The sequence below is a fragment of the Rhynchophorus ferrugineus genome, unplaced genomic scaffold (genome assembly GCF_030347505.1).
Source record: "Rhynchophorus ferrugineus isolate W39M unplaced genomic scaffold, kcgeb_rfMv2 rfM8, whole genome shotgun sequence".
NCBI classification, from domain to species: Eukaryota; Metazoa; Arthropoda; class Insecta; order Coleoptera; family Curculionidae; genus Rhynchophorus; species Rhynchophorus ferrugineus.
Window position 1 is genome coordinate 28,375,555 of NW_027472587.1, and position 21,678 is coordinate 28,397,232.

Genomic DNA, 21,678 nt, shown 5'->3' on the forward strand with positions numbered 1-21,678 from the left:
TTGAATAAGTAATATTTTATTAATTACAAAAATTTGATGGACAACTTTATAAATATAATCAAAAAGGACAAAATTAACAACAAACACTTTATTTGCAAAATACTTTTATACACATTAAGACTTGCTTCTATCGCCAACTCCTATTTCCTAAGCATTTGCAATTTCGGTGCAGAAAGCTTTACTTTACCCGGTAGATTTCGAGCCATTTGTTCGTCTTTAACTGCCTTCAACAAATCCTTCTCCCTAGCCGTTATACTACGATCCTTAAGGAACATCGAGACTGCCGTTTTAGCCGCCTTACCTCTCTTAGCTGTGCCTGGCGTCAGCTTTACCTTGAATCTGTTAAAAATCATAACATTGTTATAATGATGACCCTAATAAATAAAATAAACTCACTTATAATTGGAGAGAGTATTATATGGTGCTATCACAGGAACAGCAAACAAGAGCTCATCATCCTCTAAAGGTATGCCGGTAAGAGCATCAATCATGTCTACACTGGCTTGTACTGTTATTTCCTCATCGTCCACTTCATTCAAATCTTTCACTTGAGGTACCCTGGGTTGTCTGGGTTCCTTTTTCACGTCCTTGTTATGGTAATCTTTACCTTTCTTGTTTTTCTTAGTCTCTTTGTGATTGCCAGATGACTAGAAATACTTGCTGTAAAAGGCAATAATTCAACTATACTCTAAGCTATACCTGTAAAATTTCCATCCTTAATTTCCTTTCTTCCTCATCCTGATCTCGGTATTTCTCTTTTATTTTCTTCAGTTTGCTCTTCTGTCCTCGCTTGGTTTGTTGTTTGGTGTTATTGCCATTTTCATTATTTCCTTAATAGACCAAATATAATGAGTATTAAATAGTAGAATAATAACATAATTTGAAATACTATTGTATATTCAAACTAAAATAATACTTTAAATGATAATGTACTGCATATAGAATAAAAATGTTGGTAGGAACTTATGCGACGATGTGATGCGAAATTGATAACAACTGGGAGTCTTGACCAGAAACCCCTAATCAGATGGAAAGTACTAAGATAATAAGGAACAGTATTGAACAAAAGCAACACGAAAGTTTTGGTGATGAGAAGAAAATAACAGAAAAATAAATATACAAATTGAAACTGCAAAATAAATTAATTTAACATTCAAGCGCTCGCGCGACCTCTATTCGACCACAATCAATACATTCTCACTGATAACAATCATTCTAATTGCGTGTATATCATGTTTTAAGTAGATTATCATGGTTTCACTACCTATCAAATAAACAGTTTATCCTTACTCCCGGCGCCCTTTTACCGCACGGAGCGCAATTGTTTTAGTCACAGCGCGGGTATCGAAGCGATATATTTTTTTGGAATATAATAAAGTATTATAGAATTAAGCGTTTTATCCATAAAAAATAAGTCTCAGTAAGTAACAGTTGAGGCGATTAATATCGAGTGCCATAATCGAGGGGATACTACAAGAAGATAACGAGCGTGAATCTGATCTCCATGACCACGAATAAGAAACTTCCTACCACTTAGTTTCAGATGAACTTTAATCTTCCGAAGAATCAAGCAGTTCGAAATTAGATGAAGAGGACTTGACTCTTTTAGAAATAACTTCGTGTTTTACGAGACGTGATAAGGTAACAAAGTGGGAAAAGTCTAACAACAATAGAATGAGACGCCAAGGTAGTTAAAGTAAGGTTAAATATATGATAATTGAAACTGAAAGTAGCAGAAACCAGGGAAAAGAAATTAATAAGATAAGTGAAAAAACTATATATGTGGAATATACTATGAAATTATACTACTTACTTCCAAAAAACTACCACTATCAAAAAGATAAAAACAAAATCCAAGCGGTAGAAATGAAATTATCTTATAAAGTTGCAAAGAACCGGAAAAAGAAACAAGAAAAGACCGCAATTAAGAATCATTAGAAGATTATGTAAAGGCAATTTCGGTTAGTGGAGCCACTTACAGTGCACGTAAAGCAGGCTGGGAAGCCAGGACAGAAAGAAAAATAACCAAAGAACAACTTTGGCAAATCTGGCACAAAAGAATTAGGGAGACACTATAGAAAAAAAAATGAAGAGAGGAATGTATTTTTTCATATATATTTTAAATATATAAGTCTCCTTTTACCAACTAGGGGTTTATCTGGATTGGACCTACAGTTTAACATGGGCTCCCAACCACGGTCCTCGGCATTAAACCTATCGACTGGCGAGTGACCAACTTTGAAATAATCCCAGAAGATATCCGGTCTTACCTAGCTTGGTTATGGTGTGACTGGGGTCATTTTCCTTGTTGCATTTTGCACTCTTGCCTAGGACAATCGCAAATAATAACCAATCACAAACATAAATTTACGGCCATGTTCCAGCAGGATTCGCACCCGCGACTATCGTAACAGTAGCAGGACCGTCCTGTCGCCTTTACCACTGCGCCACCAAGCCGGCAGGAATATAATTTGTACAACAAACAACATGACAACAGATATCAATTATAACATCTCAATACAACCACCCAGAATAGTATATATTCTATTTGAATGATTCTTGAAATCATGTATAACAAAAATGACTGATTATATGACTTCAGGCCACCAAAAGCTGAAATATGGTGACTGTGCATTAATATATGAAGAACAACAGTTTTTACATGGATTTGAATGTCCTACATCATTTTAATATTATGTCAATGCAAAAGAAGAATAGCTGTAAAAGATGGCGTTCAAAAGAAATGCAACTTTGGTTATGGAGATATAAGGAATACGAATATTAGCGATTAATGCATCAGCCAACACAATAAAAAATGACTGAAAAATAAAAAACAGCATAAAAATGACAAAAATAAAATAAACTGTTATACAAACCGGCAGTACCATGTTTACTTTTGTCTTTATAACTAGATTCACTGACACTTCTGCTTTTGGGCTTTTTGCTTGATGGTTTCACTATAACAGGCTTATTATCTCCCAAATATATAACACTTTCATTCTGATCGTCATTTTCTTCTTCTTCTTTTATCACTGGTTGCGTTATCAATTGTCTAAAAATGAAGACTTAATATCGAACATTTTGTCTCGTTAACGAAGCATACTTGGTCCCGCCAAAATGTTGGATTTTAATATGAGTATCAGGAAATTTGGAATCCTCCTCGCTATCGGAAGAACTATCGTTATCGTTTTTCTTAATATCTTCGTTATTCTCTTCGGATCGAATTTCGGTTTTCTCGGGTTCTTTTTCCGGAGTATTCTCCGAAGTACTTTCTTTACTCTCTGAATTTTTATCGGTTTTACTTCCATCTTCTACAAAAACATAAGTTCAGAGAAGTTAAAGTAAAAATTAATAGACCAACCATCGCTCTCGTCTAATATATCGACCTCGACATCCTCATCGGCACCACTCTCGCTTTCTGGTTCTTTTGTGGTCGACTCTTGTATCAAAACTTTTCGTTCACCTATATATCAAAAGAAAGAGAAAATAAACGTATTGTTATCGAAAGTGAAACTGCAAGAAATATGTTTTAGTTACTTTCTCAAAATTACTGTGTGTATGAAATCTTGAAATATCTTGAATTAGCTTTACCCGTATGTTTTTCTATGCAACTGTCTTCCAGTCGAAACAGAAAGCTCAGTCCCAAAATTAAATGAGCTGGAGGTAGAAAGTTCTTTTTGCCTCTAATCATGAAGCTACCAGTGGTGAGATATTCACCAGTAGGAGCTGTTTTACTGACTTGTTCACCCCAAACCCAGTAGGCGTTCGTCACTACCTTTGCATCCCAAGCAACGCTAAAACAACGAATATTTAAATAAAACTTAGTGATAATAAATATATTCAAATACCTATAACATATTGCCATAGTCCCAGCTTCATTCAGGGTCTTTGGGGGAACATCTAAACCAGTGGTATTCTTAATAACTACACTACTAGCACCATGTATATCAGCGTGTACATAAATATCATTAGATTTCATGTATCTATAAATAAAATATTATTCCAACAAAAGTTATATCTTTATCAAACAACGAAAAAATATTGCGGTGTTCAAAGCATCAAGGTCTGTTAATGTTGCGATTATGTTGTTTACCAACAATTCATAACTAACATGTTTTGCTCTGTCAATACCAATTGTAGGAAATAATAGCATAAACTTCGAAAAAATAAAACAGATTTCTATGCTCTTATGCCACGAAAAAAACCTGGTGGACCTTCCTTCAAGCAAAGTTTTAACAAAATAGAGATGACTTTAAATAACAGTTAATAGAAGATAACAAATTATATAATATATAAACTGAATTTTTTATACCTTTTGACTATCAACTCGTTTTGTTGCTGATCCCGACCGGCAATGATCAAATAGTTCTCGGAACTAATGAACCAATAGAACTTCTCGAACCAATACACCTTTCGAGCCTTGTTTATGTTTGTGATGGTCTGGACCTCTTTGAGGGTTTGTTTCGTCTTCCTCTCGGCGGATTTCAGAGCTTTGGTCTGCGATTCTATAGTCTTCTGTTGTTTTTTCGCTGCAGTCCTTTTTTGATCGTAGTAACTGTATAAATTGAGTAATTGAATGTACTGATTATATGACAATTAATTGGTGGCTTAAATATTAGATATATGAGATTAATTTTTACAAACTTTTCGGTAAATTTTGTGTATTTGTTGTATATTTTAAATATTATATAAATGAATAGCAAAATAAACTTGCAGACTTCGAGATTATAAAGTCAACGATACACATACGGACATCGTTTATCATTTTAAACTGTATATGCACTAAGGCGTGGCAAGTGGCAATCGAATGGAACCAAGTTTGGTGAAAATATCGCCCGTGGTTGAAAAGATTTTAGGTCTTCCGGGAGCGACGTGAAGTAATACCTTGCCAAGTTCAGTTTTGCTGTCTTGCTTCTTTTTGCTCTAAATAGCTTTTTATGCCCAAATTATTTGCTGAGTTTGTTCAATTATTAATTCCTAACAGAACATCCTCTACATATTTCACTAGACAAAGGGATCCTCAGATTATACCCGTAATATGTAATGAAACTGGAATTCTTGTAAAATATACACTTTTCAACGCCCGCTACAATTTTCCAGTAATCAGTATAATCTAGGTTCTGTTCATTCAACACGTAAGGTGTTGGAAGTGGGTATTCCTAGTTTTTATATATTTCTCATTTAGGTCAAATATTTATAAATGCCTATTTGGGTGATTCCCTATCGAGCCGAAGGTCTTGTTGCCTTTGTACTTCGTCCGACAGAGCTTGCCATACAATATATTCAAACTTTCAAGCTATCCAAGATGAAATTGGTCTTTAAACACATCATCGATTTCACCGGACAACAAAATTAAGACAGCCAAAAAATGAATTTATTCAGGACCTAACCAAAATTCTGGGCTTGCATTAGTATAAGGTCCAGTTTAGTACAGTATTTTATTTTCTTTTTACAAATTCTTTGCTTCATTCACTCAAATTTCGCGGAATCAGGAGTTGGGAAAAGACATCTAGTTCCCGACGAGCCCTCGTGTCCCTTCTTGGTTTGATATCCAGATACTCAGAAGTATCGATGGAAGTCCAACACGATAGCCCTATTCAACGGATTCTTGGTCTCCCCAAAATTTCTTGTACTTCTGGTACACGCTAGCCTGTGACACAACCAACAACAAATGAATCATCATAGAGCGTCTACGAAATCGAGCTTTTATTGAAATGAATATAATAATGATGAAAAGTGAATTATGTATAATGTGTTAAAAAATACCATCATAGAGAAATAGAGGTTTAACTTTTTGGGAAATTTTGAGGACATGTTTCGCGCCGTCTAAAGTTGTCGCTAAGGCAGAATAAAGAAATGCAGAATCGTTTTAGCTCGAAGAAGTATTTGGCTGTCATTAAAAAATGGTTGATAATGTTAAAAATTCCAAACCGATTGGATTAAGTATCAAAGAAATTTGTGATCGTTACAGCATATTTTGTTGTAAGTTTATTCATATATATATATATATATATATATATATATATATATATATATATATATATATATATATATATATATATATATATATATATATATATATATATATATATATATTTATTTATTTTTTTAATTTTAGAAATAAATCACTCCCTTTCAATCACTTCTCTAGGTGCCTAGAATGAAGATTTAAATTGGTTAATCAAATTACTTGAATAGTCGATATAACCCTAGCTGGAAGCAAAACTTTTCGCCAGAGATCCCTAATGAGTTGACTCTCTATCACCCTACGAATATCATCTACCAAAACGTCAAAAATAATAATATTCAGTGATAAACGAAAACCGAAATTACTTTTTCTTCAAACCCTCCCTAGTGGAATTTTTAACGCAGTATTAAATATACACCAAAATCTGACAACACTGTGATGTCATCAACTACTTTATACCTACCGTCGGGCATTCGCAAACGCAGTAAGAGCTAGATCGACATCCACTTCCATCGAAGGGATCTTATTTTCATTTTCCTGATCGGACGCTTCGCTATCGGTAGGTTCCGCATACGGATCGGTTAGAAATAAGCTAATATGATTTACTTCTAACTTTAATTTATTGATGCTACTAGCTATTGGGTCGCCATTGGAAGCAGCTTCTTTCACTAGCTCGTTGATGTCCTCCCAAGACAACTAAAGGAGAATATCGAAATTGATAATGTGATGCTTGCCTTAGGGTGAAGAAGGAAACAAAAAGGAAAGTGGAGATGGGTAGAAAATGTTGCATACTTTCATCCCACCTGATTAGCTAAAAGCATCTGTACTGATAAAATGGCTTTATCGACTAGCTCTTGGTTCCTGGTGATTAATTCAGCTTTCTGCTTATCTACTTCTTGTATTTCTTCTAAAGCCCTGAGTCTTTGATGGTGGTCCTTTTTAACATTTTCCAATTTCTTTAAAGCTTCCCTTTCTTGTTGCACAGCTGAAAAAAGTTTCATGATATATTGATTATTAGTATGTGATTCACTTATTATAGCACTACTGTAGAAATTAAATCTTAAATGACTAACTTCCTGTCTTGAGCCTAATCTAAGGTAATAAATTGTAGGTACCCTCATTAAAACATAATTAGGTTGTAACACTAACTTTAAAATATGAAAGTTTACAAAATTATTTATTGGTAACATAATTTAAGATGACTTAAAATCAATATCTTTTTCTTTCCAACATATATTATTACCACTTTTTTAACAATTTCAGATAAATTTTGAAATAAATTACTAATTTCCTATTTTGAACCTAATATAAGGCAATACATTGTTAGGTACTTTAAAATATGACACTTTACATAATTATTTATTTGTAACATAATTTAAACATATTTTATGGAGGAGCCACTTTTGAATTAATATGAAATAATTTCCAGATGAGATTAGATAAATTAGATGTTTATCATCTATTATGTATGAAAAAACAATGCAATTTCTGCAATCATTACCTTTAAGTTCCAGTTTCTGACTTTCCAGTTTTGAAAAGAACTCATCAACAGCTAAACAGAAGGTATCAAATTGTACATAAGGACCACTGGAATGTTGTTCAAACAACATAGGATGGAATTCTTGATTAGAATAAAAGGTTTCAGTTTCTCCAGATATATTACTAGAAGGTCTTTCTTCTTTCTTTTGTGTAATATATCCCTAAAAAATTAAAATTAGATGAAACATTTAAATTCAATTAAAATTAAAAATTATCATACCTTTGATGCTTCCTTTTGAGCATTCTGAAATATCCTATAAGCTTCTGACACAGCATCAACAACTTTATCAATATCTTGGGTAATATCAAAGTTTTTTCCAATCTTAGCTGAATTCAAAATACCTCTTTTAACAAGAACATGTTCAATAAGTGATGGACCATATTCTAAAAAAAGAATGTTTGTAAAATAGTTGGTGTCTCCCTGGTAACAATATACCTAAACTTGAAACTAACACTTTCTTAACTTGGTCACCAATTTTTCCCTTCTGCAAAATTGCTAAGACCTCTTCTTTATTTAGGTTATAAATTTCTCTAGCTCGATCTTGTGGATATTTTTCTCTCACAGCAAACTTTACTTTATCTCCTTCTGTATGTGGTCTTAAAACATACAAAATAACCATTTCATGATCAGTTAAGATCATATTTCCTCTGTCATAAAGTTCCAATATTATATGATATGCTGCTTCCCCTGTACCAAATTGAAGATTCACAATTCGATCAGTTCCCAGTTGACTAATATTCTCGACCCTTTTATTTTTTAAATGCTTTCGCAACTAAAAGTAATAATTCAATGTATATTTGTTCATAACAAGAACAATATTTTACAGAATACCTTCATACTAAATCCACAGGGGGCTACGTTTTTAGGCCACTCAAAATTTGTTGTATGAATCCGATTACCTGATTCAAGTAATAAAACTTGTTTCTCCTCATTTCTTTGAAATCGAATTAAATACGTCTTATTATCTATATCGTATATGTTGTTTACTCTCATTCCAATGAGCCTAGTAAGGTTAGTCCTTTATTAATCAGGTAACTAATTAAAAATGCACTTACTTTTGTAATTCTGTTACGACACATACTATATCATATGTATTAAAACGAGTCTTCATTTTTATTAAAGTAGTGATTAATTATTTAAAGCTATTTAAAAAAAACAGTTCTACTGTTCAGAGAATAACTCTACGTCACTTTCATGTCACTTTTTGACCGATGTTGATCGACTGTCATTGAACAGCATATTGAACAGTGGCGGCATGATTCTTTTTATGAATTTTAAATTATTAACATTTAATTCTATAGAAAAAATCAATGAAATTGCATAGTTTAATTTAATAATATATTGAAATATTTGCAAAGTTGTGCTATTCATATTATTACTTATTATAAGCTAATATAACTTCAATTCCTCTTTAGATATAAAATATGTTATTGTTTTATTTATTTGTTTTAATAGAAAATTGGATTTTAAAAAATTGAATTTCTTTTTCAGATTTCTTCTAAATTGTGTTATATATTTTTCGATTTGAGTCAATAGATGGTGCTGCAAGTGTTACCTATGTTGTGTCTTTATTTAATATGATGGAAAAGAAAGATGGCAAATATTAACCTTAGTCAGCATGTCATTACTGAAATCTGAATGTTTCATTCGTCAGTGTAACTTTGTAAGTTCATTCGTAGTGTGGTACCGTTCAATTCCGATCGTGGCGCGTTACGTTTGTTTAAACAGTTTTTTTTGCAATGTTCTCAGTGCAACTTTTTAAAATTCATGAATGAAAAGTTTCTTGTTTGAGTGATTATTGTTAAACGTGACAATGGTTGAGTTGGATTTTAGCACAGTGGGTGAGTATTTGACGAACATGTTACGGAAATCACCACCCTCGATTACCTAGGGCGGTATTGACATTTTGCCAGCCGGGAGTGTTTTGTTTCGTTCCTCGTTTTGTTTTTCGACGTTCAAATGACCAATTGTCCCGATAAAACTACATAAAAGGGCCTACTGGAATCAAGTATCTTGTTTTTCATTCAGAATCCAATTTAGATGATTTTGAATGTGATTTTTAGAATGCGCGTTCGTGATCAGAGCGTAGGCGGCAGAACCCACCCTCTTGCGTTCTTCTAGATATTGTTGGGACGTTATCAACGATAACACTCAATTGCTATTGAGTGTGATAATAGAGTTTTTAATAGCCAAGGGATATTTGCTTAAGGGTTATTAAAATGAATTAAAAAAATATTGTTTCACATAGGTCTTTTAGTAATAATTTTTTTTTATCAAGGAATTGTTGCTAATTCGAGAAGCAATTGGGACATTTATTAGCAGCTTGCTCTAAACTATATTTTATAGAACTGCTGGGTTTCTAATTTAAATGGGTTTTAAATGTTTCTTATCTTCTATACATTTCTCCTTTATCGGTTTTACCTGAAGTCCTTTTTTCGTAACAAAATTTGGGTGATTTCCATTTTGACCAGGTAAAAACATCTTATTCAGACCATATGAGTCAACAATATTGAGCTGTGTTTGATCAGTGTAGTTATTGATTCATCACAGCAAATACTGTGTAATATATGTCTGATTTTGTTGATTTCTATATTAAACTTATGTTACCATATATATTAGACATTATGAAGTATATTAAAATCCTTCTAAAAGGGCCTGTCATCAACTATAGTAGATTTGGATGAATCATTTTTGAGCATTTTCAGTTTATGTTGTTTGTTTTTGAAAGAGGCAATTAAATTCTCATTTAAGTTGCTCATTGTAATTATAGATATATTTGTTTTGTATTAAGAGTCTGGGGTTTTACTTTTTATTCAACAATTTTTCTAGCAAGATAATTATCTTAAACTATAGCAATTGTTAAGGATTATCAATTGTTGTAGAATGAAATAATGGCAATTCGTTATATCACAAAATTCTTGGTGATTGTTTTTAAGAAGCTTCTCATAATTTTTTTTAAAACAATATAACCATCAATATAACCATTTTAAAAAACTCTGTGTAGCAATACTTTTATTATGTACAGTGTATCATATAATTTATATTTATTTATTCCTTTAGAGTATTTAAAAATGAAAATTATTGGAAATTGGAAAATGGAACAATTTAAGTATTCTTAGGAATTTTTACATTATCTTTGAACGGTAATGGGTCTAGAAATGTGGTTGTTTTGTTTATTATTTATAAAGTTGAAAAACATCACTTGTATTGTTGACATAATTGCTTGTTATTATGTAGGTATCAATGTACCACTATCAATTCTTATCTTATATAATATAAACAACGGGCATATTATTACAATTTTATTTAAATGTTTTAATTTAAATACCAAATATTTATATAAACATTTCCTATACAATAGAAGTAATTGATGGTATCTCCCTTGTTATGAAGTGAATTTGCCAGAAATAAGAGAACCTTTGTAAGTACATTGGTATAATTTGAATCACTCCAAGCATGTCTGCGTTTTAGAATAGAGTGTACTCAAATTTCTTGTAGTTTCGGGGTTTCGAATCTCAATACCCAACAGGTGTTTTGATTTAGTATTGTTGTGATTTTTAAGCTTTCTGTGATCAGAGCTGGGTAAAATACATGCTTTACTTTAATTAAAATCACAAATTACAAAATATATGTAGTATGTATTTAAATACGAAATACAAAATATGTTTAAATTGTGTATTTGAAATATAAAATACAATATACAGTATTTTAACTATTTTTATTTAAAATAAAAAATACAGTCAGGTGTTTGTAAATAGAACAGGACTAACTAATCCAGTCAGGCCAATTATTCAGTAAAATAAGAATTTCAGTTTATAAACACTAGATTTTTAAATGTACTATCGGACAAACAGCCTTCTTTTGGGGAATTAATAAAGTTATATATATATATATATATATATATATATATATATATATATATATACTCTAACTCCATTGTTGTTGTTGTCCCAGGCATTATTTCATGTTTTTTGAAATTTGCTTCTAAGATTGTTTATTCTTTGCCTCTCATCTGCTGTGATGTTTTCTGGCAACCAACGCATTTTGTAACTAGGGAGGCAACATCCACTCCAATATGGCGCCATTTATTTCTAGTGATAATTTCAAATTGCAGTCCTACGGGCGACATAATCAGGTTTCCTACAAACATTAAAGTAGGTAGAAGTTTTCTATAGTAAAAATTGTTGCTCCGTTTGTAATCTATAACTGTAACAATTGGATTCAATGCTACAACGAATTCCTCCAAGTATTTTAGTTCTGTGACACAGAAAGTGTTAGTCTTATCCAACCTTATCAAATAATTATCAAATTAATTTCAAAAGCTGCCCAAATCTGCCTGTGATAATATTAATAGTTCGATTTGATTTTTACATTTCTATATTTCTGGAGCCATATTCTTAATTATTATTTCTTGGTTTACATTATGGCAGACACAGTCTCGGCATATATTGTTGTTAACGTACATTGTATTGTATTGTGTTTAATCTTATAACGTATAAAATCTACCATAGATATGTAACTTCTATAATGATTATTGTGATATTTACCTGATTTTTTACCATGAAAAATAAAAAAACGTAAATAGATTTTTAAACTATATTTTCAACTGTACTGTAAGCTACTGTAGACTGTAGATACTGTTATTTTACATTACCAACTTCCAAATTTCATTTTGTGAATTTTTTACCTATAAATATTGAATATGTTTCAAACATTCGATTGTTTTTTAATTCTAATTATAATCTTAATTAACTTTTTCTAAACTTATACCATCAAATATTTTGATACACTGATTTTTATAGCTTTTAAACTTCTATTAGCTATTTAGTTTTCCATTCTGCTTCATTTCCTTAGTTGCCAGTTCTATAACACGAGTGATCCGATCATACATATTCTAGTGGTTATGTTCCTTCGTTTCAAGAAATATATGTATTTTTTGTATTCTTCTTTTTAATGTAATCTAATTTTATTAAATTATTAATTATGAGTAATTTATCTATGTTGATGTTATTTTGCATTCTTAGTGAATAATTAACTTTTATGCATTCATGCATGTTAGGTTAGTGAAAAAACATTTTTGGTTTTTCACTTTATTTAATTTCACTGAATTTAAATTTATAGATTATTATAACTTTGACGCGATATATACATTTTTAAATAGTTTATTAAAATACAGTTGCATTTTATTACTGGGTGACCAAATATGGTCTATTCAAAGTTATTGTATACTGTACATACGTCATCTAAATTTGTGACGTCAAAACGTCGCAATATTGCCGCATCAACTTTTTTTTCAGTTTTAGTTCAGTTTACCTTTGACATACAACAAATATTTTAATCTAAATAAAATAATTGAACAAAAATGTTGTCAAATATAATTTATTTTAACATTATAGTACATGTAAAAACTACAGTTAATTATACAGTCACAATAGTTTATAGGTTAGGGTTATAACTTCTTATCACTATTGCTTTCAAGAATTTTGCACACATTTGACAACCGGACGACTTTGACACGCTTGTTGTTTACGCGTTCGAACTAATTAGACAGCATTGTGTCTCTTTTTAACTAAAATAAAAAGGAAAATATTGTCTGTTTCTGAAACGAATTTACAAATTGCGATAGGTAATACATTAAACTTCTTGATGACGTATGTACAAAATAACAATGAATAGATGAAAATTTCCATTCGAGTTGCAAAAACCAAGTTACACGTTTTACAAAACGTGACTAAGCGTTATCATGTTAGACAAAGACCCTGTGTCTCTTACTCGCTATTGATGATTTTTTTTTGAACAATACGTAGTTCAATTTGTTCAATTGATTTTAGCAGCTTGAAATACACTTCGCTTTGCTGATCTCAAATGTGTTGTGTTGAATGGTTCTTGTGTACTAGCTCATGATTTTTTTGGCTTGAGATTATCATAGTAAATCAACCTTTCATCTTCAGTTACAATACGCTATAGAAAACTTTCTTTGCCTTCTGTTTTTGCCTGGCAAGTGGGGAAACTACTACGTTGAAATGTTTCGAAATAACATTTTCAGTCAATTCATGTGGTAGTCATTTTTACCTCTTTTTGGATCTTTCCCATCTTGTTTATACGTCTGAAAACAGTTTTATCAACTTCCAAGCTTTTTTGGTGCTTCAAACAAAAGTAAAGTCTATATACGTGGAATAGCTCAATAATATTCAATAAAATACCGTTATTTTATGTAGAGTAATGTAGAGACCATCGAATTTAACAGTTATATTGTTAATGTTAACATTGACACTTTTCATTTTCGTAGATATCACTCAATATATTTCAATAGATATAATAGATTATAATAGATCAAAATACATAATATTATTACTGAACACAATTACAATTAAATGCCTGCTGTGGCTGGTTAATATAAAAGATTTTTTTTATAACATCTTTATTAGATACGCTTAGTACAATCTTAATTATAAATTAATGTATTAGTACTTTTCATTTGTACTTGGATTAATTCACAAGCAAGACGAGTGCGAGAAAATACATCAATATATATTCCTCAATAATAAAATTATAATATATATATAATACTTTATATAAGTTCGTATGGTTTGGTTCGCTTCAATCTCCTGACATCCTGCGTGCTGTCCAGCAGTTGTACTGCTTCCACATTAGTTTGGTTTAGTAATCTTCTTTTGTGTTTCAAGGCGAAATCTTGGATAACATCGCAAATCCATTTGATTTTCAGGTCATCGTGCAGTTCTTCGTTGGTTACGTAGCGATAGGCATTGGTAGTCAATCGAAGAACCTTGGTTTGACAGCGTTGTATGACTAGTTGATTTGAATTTTTAGTGCAACACCATATTTGCACCCCATAGGTCCAAATTGGCTTTATAATTGTCTTATAGATTAACCTCTTTGATTTTAGATCAAGTTGAGAGTATCTTCCGACTAACCAGTATAGTTGTTTTATTTTGGATCTAATGCGTTTTATCTAATCTAATGCGTAACGTTATGTTTCCAATTTAATCTACCGTCAAGATGGATTCCAAGGTATATAGTTGATTCTGCTTGAGGAATCCGGCATCCATTGAGTGATATAGTTAATTTTTTTTTATTTCGCCGCAACGGAAAATTAACGTGGACAGATTTGGAGCTATTAAGTTGAATTTTCCAATCTTTTGTCCATTTGTAGATTTTATTAACTGCCACTTGCACTTTTTCTATTGCCCTAAGCAGAGATATATCTTTTGCCATAATAACTGTGTCATCAGCAAAGGTTCCAAGAAGTGTTTCTTTTGTTGTTGGAATATCAGCAGTGTAGAGCAGATACAGGACAGGTCCTAAGACGCTACCTTGTGGAACTTCAGCCGAGATATTTTTAAATGTCGAGAACGCCATTCGTGCGATACTCTAAATTTTCTTCCGAATAAATATGACTCCAGCAATTGACAATAGTTACGCGGTAACGGTTTGCACATCTTACAGATTAATCCCAAATGCCAAACCCTTATAGCTATAGTGTAAACTATAGCTATAAGTTAATAATTAATAAATAATTATAATTTTATAATTGAGGAATACATACTGATGTAGTTTCTCGCACCCGTCTTGCTTGTTAATTAATCCAAGCACATAGGAAAAGTAGTAATAAATTAATTGTAATTTAAGATTGTACTAAGCGTATCTAATAAAGATGTTATAAAAAAGAAGAAGAAAGCCGGTGAAAGTCATCGTTTGCTGGTAGAAACTCCACGATGAGCATGCTCTAACATCAAAAATATGAGAGGTGTGGTTTCGTTCACAAGTTGTGAGTAAGGGCCCAACCCAAAGTCAAGAATAATTGGCAGAAGCGTTAAATGTGATCCAAGAAACAATTAGCGACCGATTACGAGCAATGGGCAAAATTCAAAAGTCGTGAAGATGGGCAGCACATCAAATGTATGAGAAGCAAATGGAAAATCGAAAAATCATCTGTGAAATGAAATGTGATGAAAAGTGGATTTATTTTGAAAATCCTAAACGCCACTTGGCAATACCGACAGATCGACTCCAAGGCCAATTCATTTTGGTCGCAACACAATGCTCGGTAGGACCAGAGTGTCCTGGCGTATTATGAACTGTTGAAACCTGGTGAAACAATTAATAGTGATCGCTACTGACAACAGATGATCATTTTGAACCATGCATTGATTGAAAATCGCCCAGAATGGGTCCGAAAACACGGTTCCGATAAATAAAGCAAAACCGGTCAATGAAGCGTTGAAAGCACTTGGATGGGACGTATTATCGCACTCGCCGTACTCTCCAGATAATGCCCCGTCCGACTATCAACTTTTCGTATCAATAGGACATGCGCTAGTAGAGTGAGAAAAACAAACAGTTTTTTTGGGATGGTCCCATAAATTGCTTGCATTTTTCCATTTCCATTCAAATAGGTTTTTTTTCGGAACATATAGTACTATTACATTTTGGGCCGTTATGTGTGACACTGTTACTGTGATATTCTGTATTATTACAAGATAAAAATAAGTTGCCATAATGCCAAATTGTATGTTAGTGTTTCTAACTGTGACTGATGAATAAATACATTTTACTTCAAAATAAACCCACAGATCTTTACCCTGCGTAGATATCCTTGAGCCTCGGTGGTAATGAGTAAATACGTAAATAAATACTAACAGAAGAATTTCATGCCCCTTTTCAGAATATAATATTAAACCATTAATATATTATTATAATTTAAATTGGGATTTCACGAAATAATTATCAGATGTACTTTCCTGAACTATTTATTCTTCGTAAACGTTGAATAATAAAACACTTCTTTTGGTTTGTAAGACTAGGCGACTTATTTTCATTTGTTTTCGTGTTTTCGTTTAATAAGGATTAATTGTTTTATATTTTCAGAAGGTAATGAGGTAATTCATTTTCGTTGTGTTTCTGCTATTTAATTTATCCATTTAAGATAGCGACGGTTATTTTTGCGTGGGGTTTCCTAATTTTAGAAGGGCTCATGAATGACTAACTAAAATATATAGAAGCTTAAAGTATTTCTAGAATTGCTATTCGATATTTGTTTTTTTTTAATTATATTCGGTTAGGGAAACAGTTCTTTCGGTTCTTTTCTGTCTCAAGTAAAACCCACTTAATTAATTCATATTATAAGGCGTTTGATAGGGGACAATCCACAGAACACCGTACTTAGTGGTTCAATAATCTAATATAAGTATAATATACATGACATGTAGAAAATCACTTCATTAAGTTCACTTGTGTAAAATATCTTATTCTAAATTTTACCCTAAAGTCTATATTATGTTTAAAATATCTATAAATGTTTTAATATACACACTTTACTATCAGGTCGACATTAGATTAGCAAGTATACTGGGATGCTCTAATAGTCTTTCAAAGTACGTAATACTTTGAATTACATTCATGGGTTCTAAAGGGACGTCGCGCTATATTACATTAGATATATAATACAGAGCATCAGCAGTGGTACGCAGCACTTTATTTTGGAACCGTTGAATAAAGTCCAAGTTGCTTTTACTTGCAAGTATGTTATTTTTTCAAGTATTTGAACATATTTAACATGCTCTATATGCTACCTAACAGGTCAATTGAAAAGTCCCCCCCTACCATAGTAAAACACATTTTTTTGGCAAAATTAGTTTTTTTATGCAACATCATTCCCTTCAAGGGTGATATACCGATTATAGCGACCCTCCAACTTTTAGATACCATTTTTGTAGTACGATTTATCCTTTGCTTCAAAATAGGCCTCAGTTTCGTCGATCACCTCTTCATTCGACGAAAATGTCTTCCCAGCGAGCACTCTTTTGAGATCTGAGAACAGGAAATAGTCGCTAGGGACCAGATCTGGAGAATACGGTAGTTGAGGAAGCAACTCGAAGCCTAATTCATGAATGTTTGCCATCGTTTTCACTGACTTCTGATAAGGAACATTGTCTTGATGAAGCAGCACTTTCTTTTTCTTCAAACGGTCCAATAACGCTATGTAATAGTCGCTGTTAATAGTTCTTCCTTTTTCAAGGTAGTCAATGAAAATTATTCCATGCGCATCCCAAAATACAGACGACATAACCTTGTCAGCCGACTGTTGCGTTTTTCCACGCTTTGGAGCGGGTTCATCATGTGCAGTGCACTCGGATGACTGTCGATTGAACTTCGAAGTGAAATGATGGAGCCATGTTTCATCTATTGTCATATATCGATGCAAAAACTCGGGCTTTTTACGCTTGATTATGTTCAAACACTGCTCCGAATGATCAGCTCGTCGTTGTTTTTGGTTAAAAGTGAGCTCGTGCGGCACCGACTTTACACAAAGCTTTCTCATACCCAAATATTTGTGCATAACATGATGTAGTTCAGTTGATATCTTTAGAGTGTCTGAGGTTTCATTCAATTTCAATTTACGGCCATTCAAAATCATTTTGTGGATTTTTTAAAATGTTTTCGTCGGTAACAACATCTTTTGGACGTCCACTACGTTCACCGTCTTCGGTGCTCATTTCACAACGTCTAAACTTAGCATACCAATCCTTGATGGTTGATTTTCCTGGGGCAGTGTCCCGAAACTTAAAACGAAAACGATTTTTTCACAATAACAAAAGTTGCTTCACTCAAAATGCTATAATTCACAAACTAATGATCCGACAGCTGTCAAATTTATGCCCGCATCTTTTGAGGGTTAGGGCTAACTAAAAAACATTAGAATTTAACACTAGAATTTAATTCTAGTAGCGCCATCTATGTGTCAGGCAGGGGACTTTTCAATTGACCTGTTATGTTATCTATAAATATTTTAATCTACACACTTTGCTATCAGGTCGCACGTTAGATTAACGACTATAATGGGATGATCAAACCCTCTTTCAAAGTACGTAACATTTTGAATTACATTCATGAGTTCTAACGTCGTGCTATATCACATCATTAGAGATATAATACAGAGCATAAGGAGTGGTACGCAACACTTTATTTTGGAACCGTAGAATAAAGTCCAAGTTGTTTTTTACTTGCAATTATGTTCTTTTTTCAAGTTCAGTGTCGGTTTAGATGTACTTAAACATATTTAGCGCGCTCTCTAGGGGGACTTATTGATATTCACTGATGATCATGTTCTTCTACGCAGACAAAATGTTGAATGGGTAGATTTTATTTCATTTGCTTACTTTAAGATTGCCGTATCGTCTGCAGTGTTGCCATACTAGTGATTTTTGTAGTCGCTAAATGGGAGCTAATTAAGAGCGGAAGAAATTTCTTTAATTTGGCGAGAACTGCAACACCGCAAAGTTTTATCAAGACCCTGAGATATGTCTAGCTGGCCAACAATATCTTTTTTTATTTATAAGCTATAAACTTATAGGCCTCTAGGAAGTGACATCTTCTGCATAAAATAGGAGTGTTAATAATTTTACACCCTTCTCTGATGGCTAGTAGTGCTTACAATTAATTTATCTCATTATTATTCGTTAAACTTCTTTTGATAGTAATTTTCTTATGGTGTGGGTCCATTAGAAATGGGAAATTTGGAATTTTATTTTCCTCATCTTTAGGTAAATCAGACAGTAGGGACTTTGTTTATTTAGAACAATTTTTTAGGTGATTAGAGATAATGTTAGCTAAAATATATAGTTCTTTATTGTATTGCAAGTATTGCAGTTGTTTTTAACAGGTGAGTTATGTTGCTGGTGAGAAATGCAAATGAAAATTAGAATTTATAGTTAGGGAGGGGCAGTATTTTTGAGTATTCCCTCAACTCCAATACACTTTTTCCAACTTTTCTCGAAGTTCCGTAAAGTACTAGGTGTATTTTACACAATATTTATAACAAAATACATGTATTCAAATACCACAGCCATATTTATCTTATCATTATTATATTAAATAGCCAACTTTACATTATCTAACGTTTTGTGATGAAAAACAAGTCTAACGAAATATTCTTTGAAAGTATATGTTAATATGTACATTACATTACTAATCAGGTTTGGTAAACATAGTACAGATATAGTTTAAGGTTTTTTTCATCAGAATCCAATATTAGAATTTCATGAATAAATATTTGGTGTTTCATTTTAAGAATGATTTGTTGACATTTTCTTTATAGATCGTTGTGCAGGCGTGAGATTATGGAGCCCATTTGGAACTTATTTATTTTTTCGTTCGTAGATTTTAAACAAAATCTGCCCCACTATTGGTTATCATAAATAATTTTGAATAAATCTTTCAGTATTTGTTCTTTATATTATTATGCCGGTAATAATTTTGAGAAAATGTTGTCGACAGCTGTACACTACCATAAATTGATAAAAAAAACTTTTAACGTAATCACAATATATTATGAAGTGGTGAATTACAAAAGTTCTCGTTTCTCTTCTATAACACAAAAGAATTCCTCCATATCCCAAGAAATCTAAAGCAGAACAACCTCCAGATAAATTACCAAACACCATTTTAAGTCGTATCTATTAGGTGTTAGCATATATTTTGATCATCAATATGTATTGATGAAAATGCGAAAAACCAACATAAACAACTGTTCAACTGTTCCGAGTTAGTCCCATTGGAACTAAATCAGGATCTGATAGTGGAATACGGGAAAATCGAGAGAAATCCTCAAATTTCGAAGGCACGTACAATATTTTCACATATTTTTTATTTAAAATTATCAGATATTTTTGATTAATGTTATTGCTGAGCTTAAGACACAACTCCTCAACGGTTAGGAGTCTGAGGATATTTCATTAAATATTATGGGGACGTACAGACAACAATTGTATACTTTGAAATTATTTAGGTAAGCTGATGATGAAAGCAGGGACCGGACCGCTACACCCTTTAGAAGTTTTTGAGGAGTTTTAGTAAGGGTTTCCTTATCAAAGTCGTTCAGTGCAAAAGCCGTTCAGTTTGCTTTTTAAGCACTAACTATATCATATGGGAAGCCACAGAAATATTGCAGGCAACTGCCTCTATGGTGTAGTAGAACGTTCAGCTCACACGCGAAAGTCGCAAGTTCGATTCCCGGAAGGAGAAACGACTTTTTGTTGTTCTAGTCTGGTTAGAACATTTGTCAAATCACCTGTAATTGTTTTTTATTTTTAATCATTACTTTATTCCTATTTTTCCTCATACTTTGCACCTTTACTTGGCCTACCTAATGTAATACTTAATAAAATAACTGCGTAATTTAGTGAATAAATATTTAACACTAAAAATTGAACCGACTTCAAAAAATAAATAAGGAACTCACTAAAATATAAAATATAATCAGACTTAGATTTTTAATATAAAAAAATGTTTTAAAATAAAATATATACACAATAATCCTTGTAATAACTAAATAAAAATAAACAAAGACGTTACTTAGCCCACCTAAATCTATTTATCTAATTACAATATTATTTTAACTACTACCAACTGATCAAAATAATAATAATAATAATATAATTTTATAACATATACACAAAATAAAATTATTAAAGCATATATTGGACCTCGATAAAATTGGACAATAAAATTGAAACGAATTCAAAAAATAAATAAGGAACTAACTAAAAATTAAAAAATAACCAAACTTAGATTTTTAACACAAAAAAAACATTTTAAAATAAAATATGTACATAATAATCGTTGCAATAACTAAATAAAAGTAAACAGAAACCTTATTTATCCTTTCTACTACACATATTTTATATTCTACTATATACACAATTTAGCTTAATACCTATCTAAACCTATTTGCAATATTATTTTAACTACTACCAACTGATCAAAATAATAATAATAATAATATAATTTTATAACATATACACAAAATAAAATTAAATTATGAACAAAACAAATTTAATTTGTTGCTAAATATTTTTTGTGAATTCCGTATTTATTTTTTTAAGTCGGTTCAATTTTTTTGTTAAATATATTTTATAGAAGGTTTTAACTTTAAGAAGATGAAAAAAGTCGATATTTTTTAATTTCTAGACTGGAATACCCCCTAAATACCAACAACGACAAAAATATTATCTTTACTTATATTCCTATTATTTAATTTTACATTAAGGGCTGCTTATTTATTTTTTGATAGATAATTATTTATATTGATTTCGGTCTATCTTGATTCTTTTATTTTGATATTAATTTATTGCTTGCATAATTATTATAT

General features: G+C 31.7%; 2 protein-coding genes across 4 annotated transcripts in view; one reads left to right on the top strand and one right to left on the bottom strand.

Annotated features, from left to right (window-relative positions):
• Clbn (Nuclear export mediator factor NEMF homolog Clbn) lies at window positions 1–8,738 on the bottom strand. Of its 2 annotated transcripts, none has more exons than XM_076411181.1 (16): window positions 8,564–8,738; window positions 8,340–8,511; window positions 7,944–8,280; window positions 7,728–7,891; window positions 7,470–7,668; window positions 6,772–6,953; window positions 6,432–6,664; window positions 4,313–4,555; window positions 3,849–3,983; window positions 3,592–3,794; window positions 3,362–3,463; window positions 3,104–3,311; window positions 2,895–3,052; window positions 700–830; window positions 397–647; window positions 1–339 (listed from the first exon to the last, which is right to left on the bottom strand). In XM_076411181.1, exons 1-16 carry the CDS (start codon window positions 8,617–8,619, stop codon window positions 141–143), a joined length of 2,973 nt encoding a protein of 990 aa, XP_076267296.1. In that variant the 5' UTR covers window positions 8,620–8,738; the 3' UTR covers window positions 1–140. The 2 variants fall into 2 exon arrangements, with proteins under 2 accessions (XP_076267296.1, XP_076267295.1); XM_076411180.1 differs by having other exon boundaries at window positions 2,886–3,052.
• Window positions 8,739–9,153: 415 nt separating this feature from the next.
• The window catches only part of Myo81F (unconventional myosin 81F), a 132,680-nt gene continuing 120,155 nt past the window's right edge, over window positions 9,154–21,678 (top strand). For both annotated transcript variants that reach the window (XM_076411178.1, XM_076411179.1), the window contains exon 1: window positions 9,154–9,349. In XM_076411178.1, the coding sequence (XP_076267293.1) occupies window positions 9,322–9,349 (28 nt within the window). In that variant the 5' untranslated portion in view covers window positions 9,154–9,321. The remainder of the gene's footprint in view (window positions 9,350–21,678) is intronic.

Bases quoted from the DNA above. Each gene is read 5' to 3' on its own strand.
- Clbn (XM_076411180.1), bottom strand. From the start codon at position 8,619: ATGAAGACTCGTTTTAATACATATGATATAGTATGTGTCGTAACAGAA. The intron at 4,556-6,431 runs GTAGGTATAAAG...CAATTTATACAG, and splicing joins GCGTTTGCGAATGCCCGACG to TTACTACGATCAAAAAAGGA. The intron at 3,795-3,848 runs GTATTTGAATAT...TCGTTGTTTTAG, and splicing joins ACTATGGCAATATGTTATAG to CGTTGCTTGGGATGCAAAGG.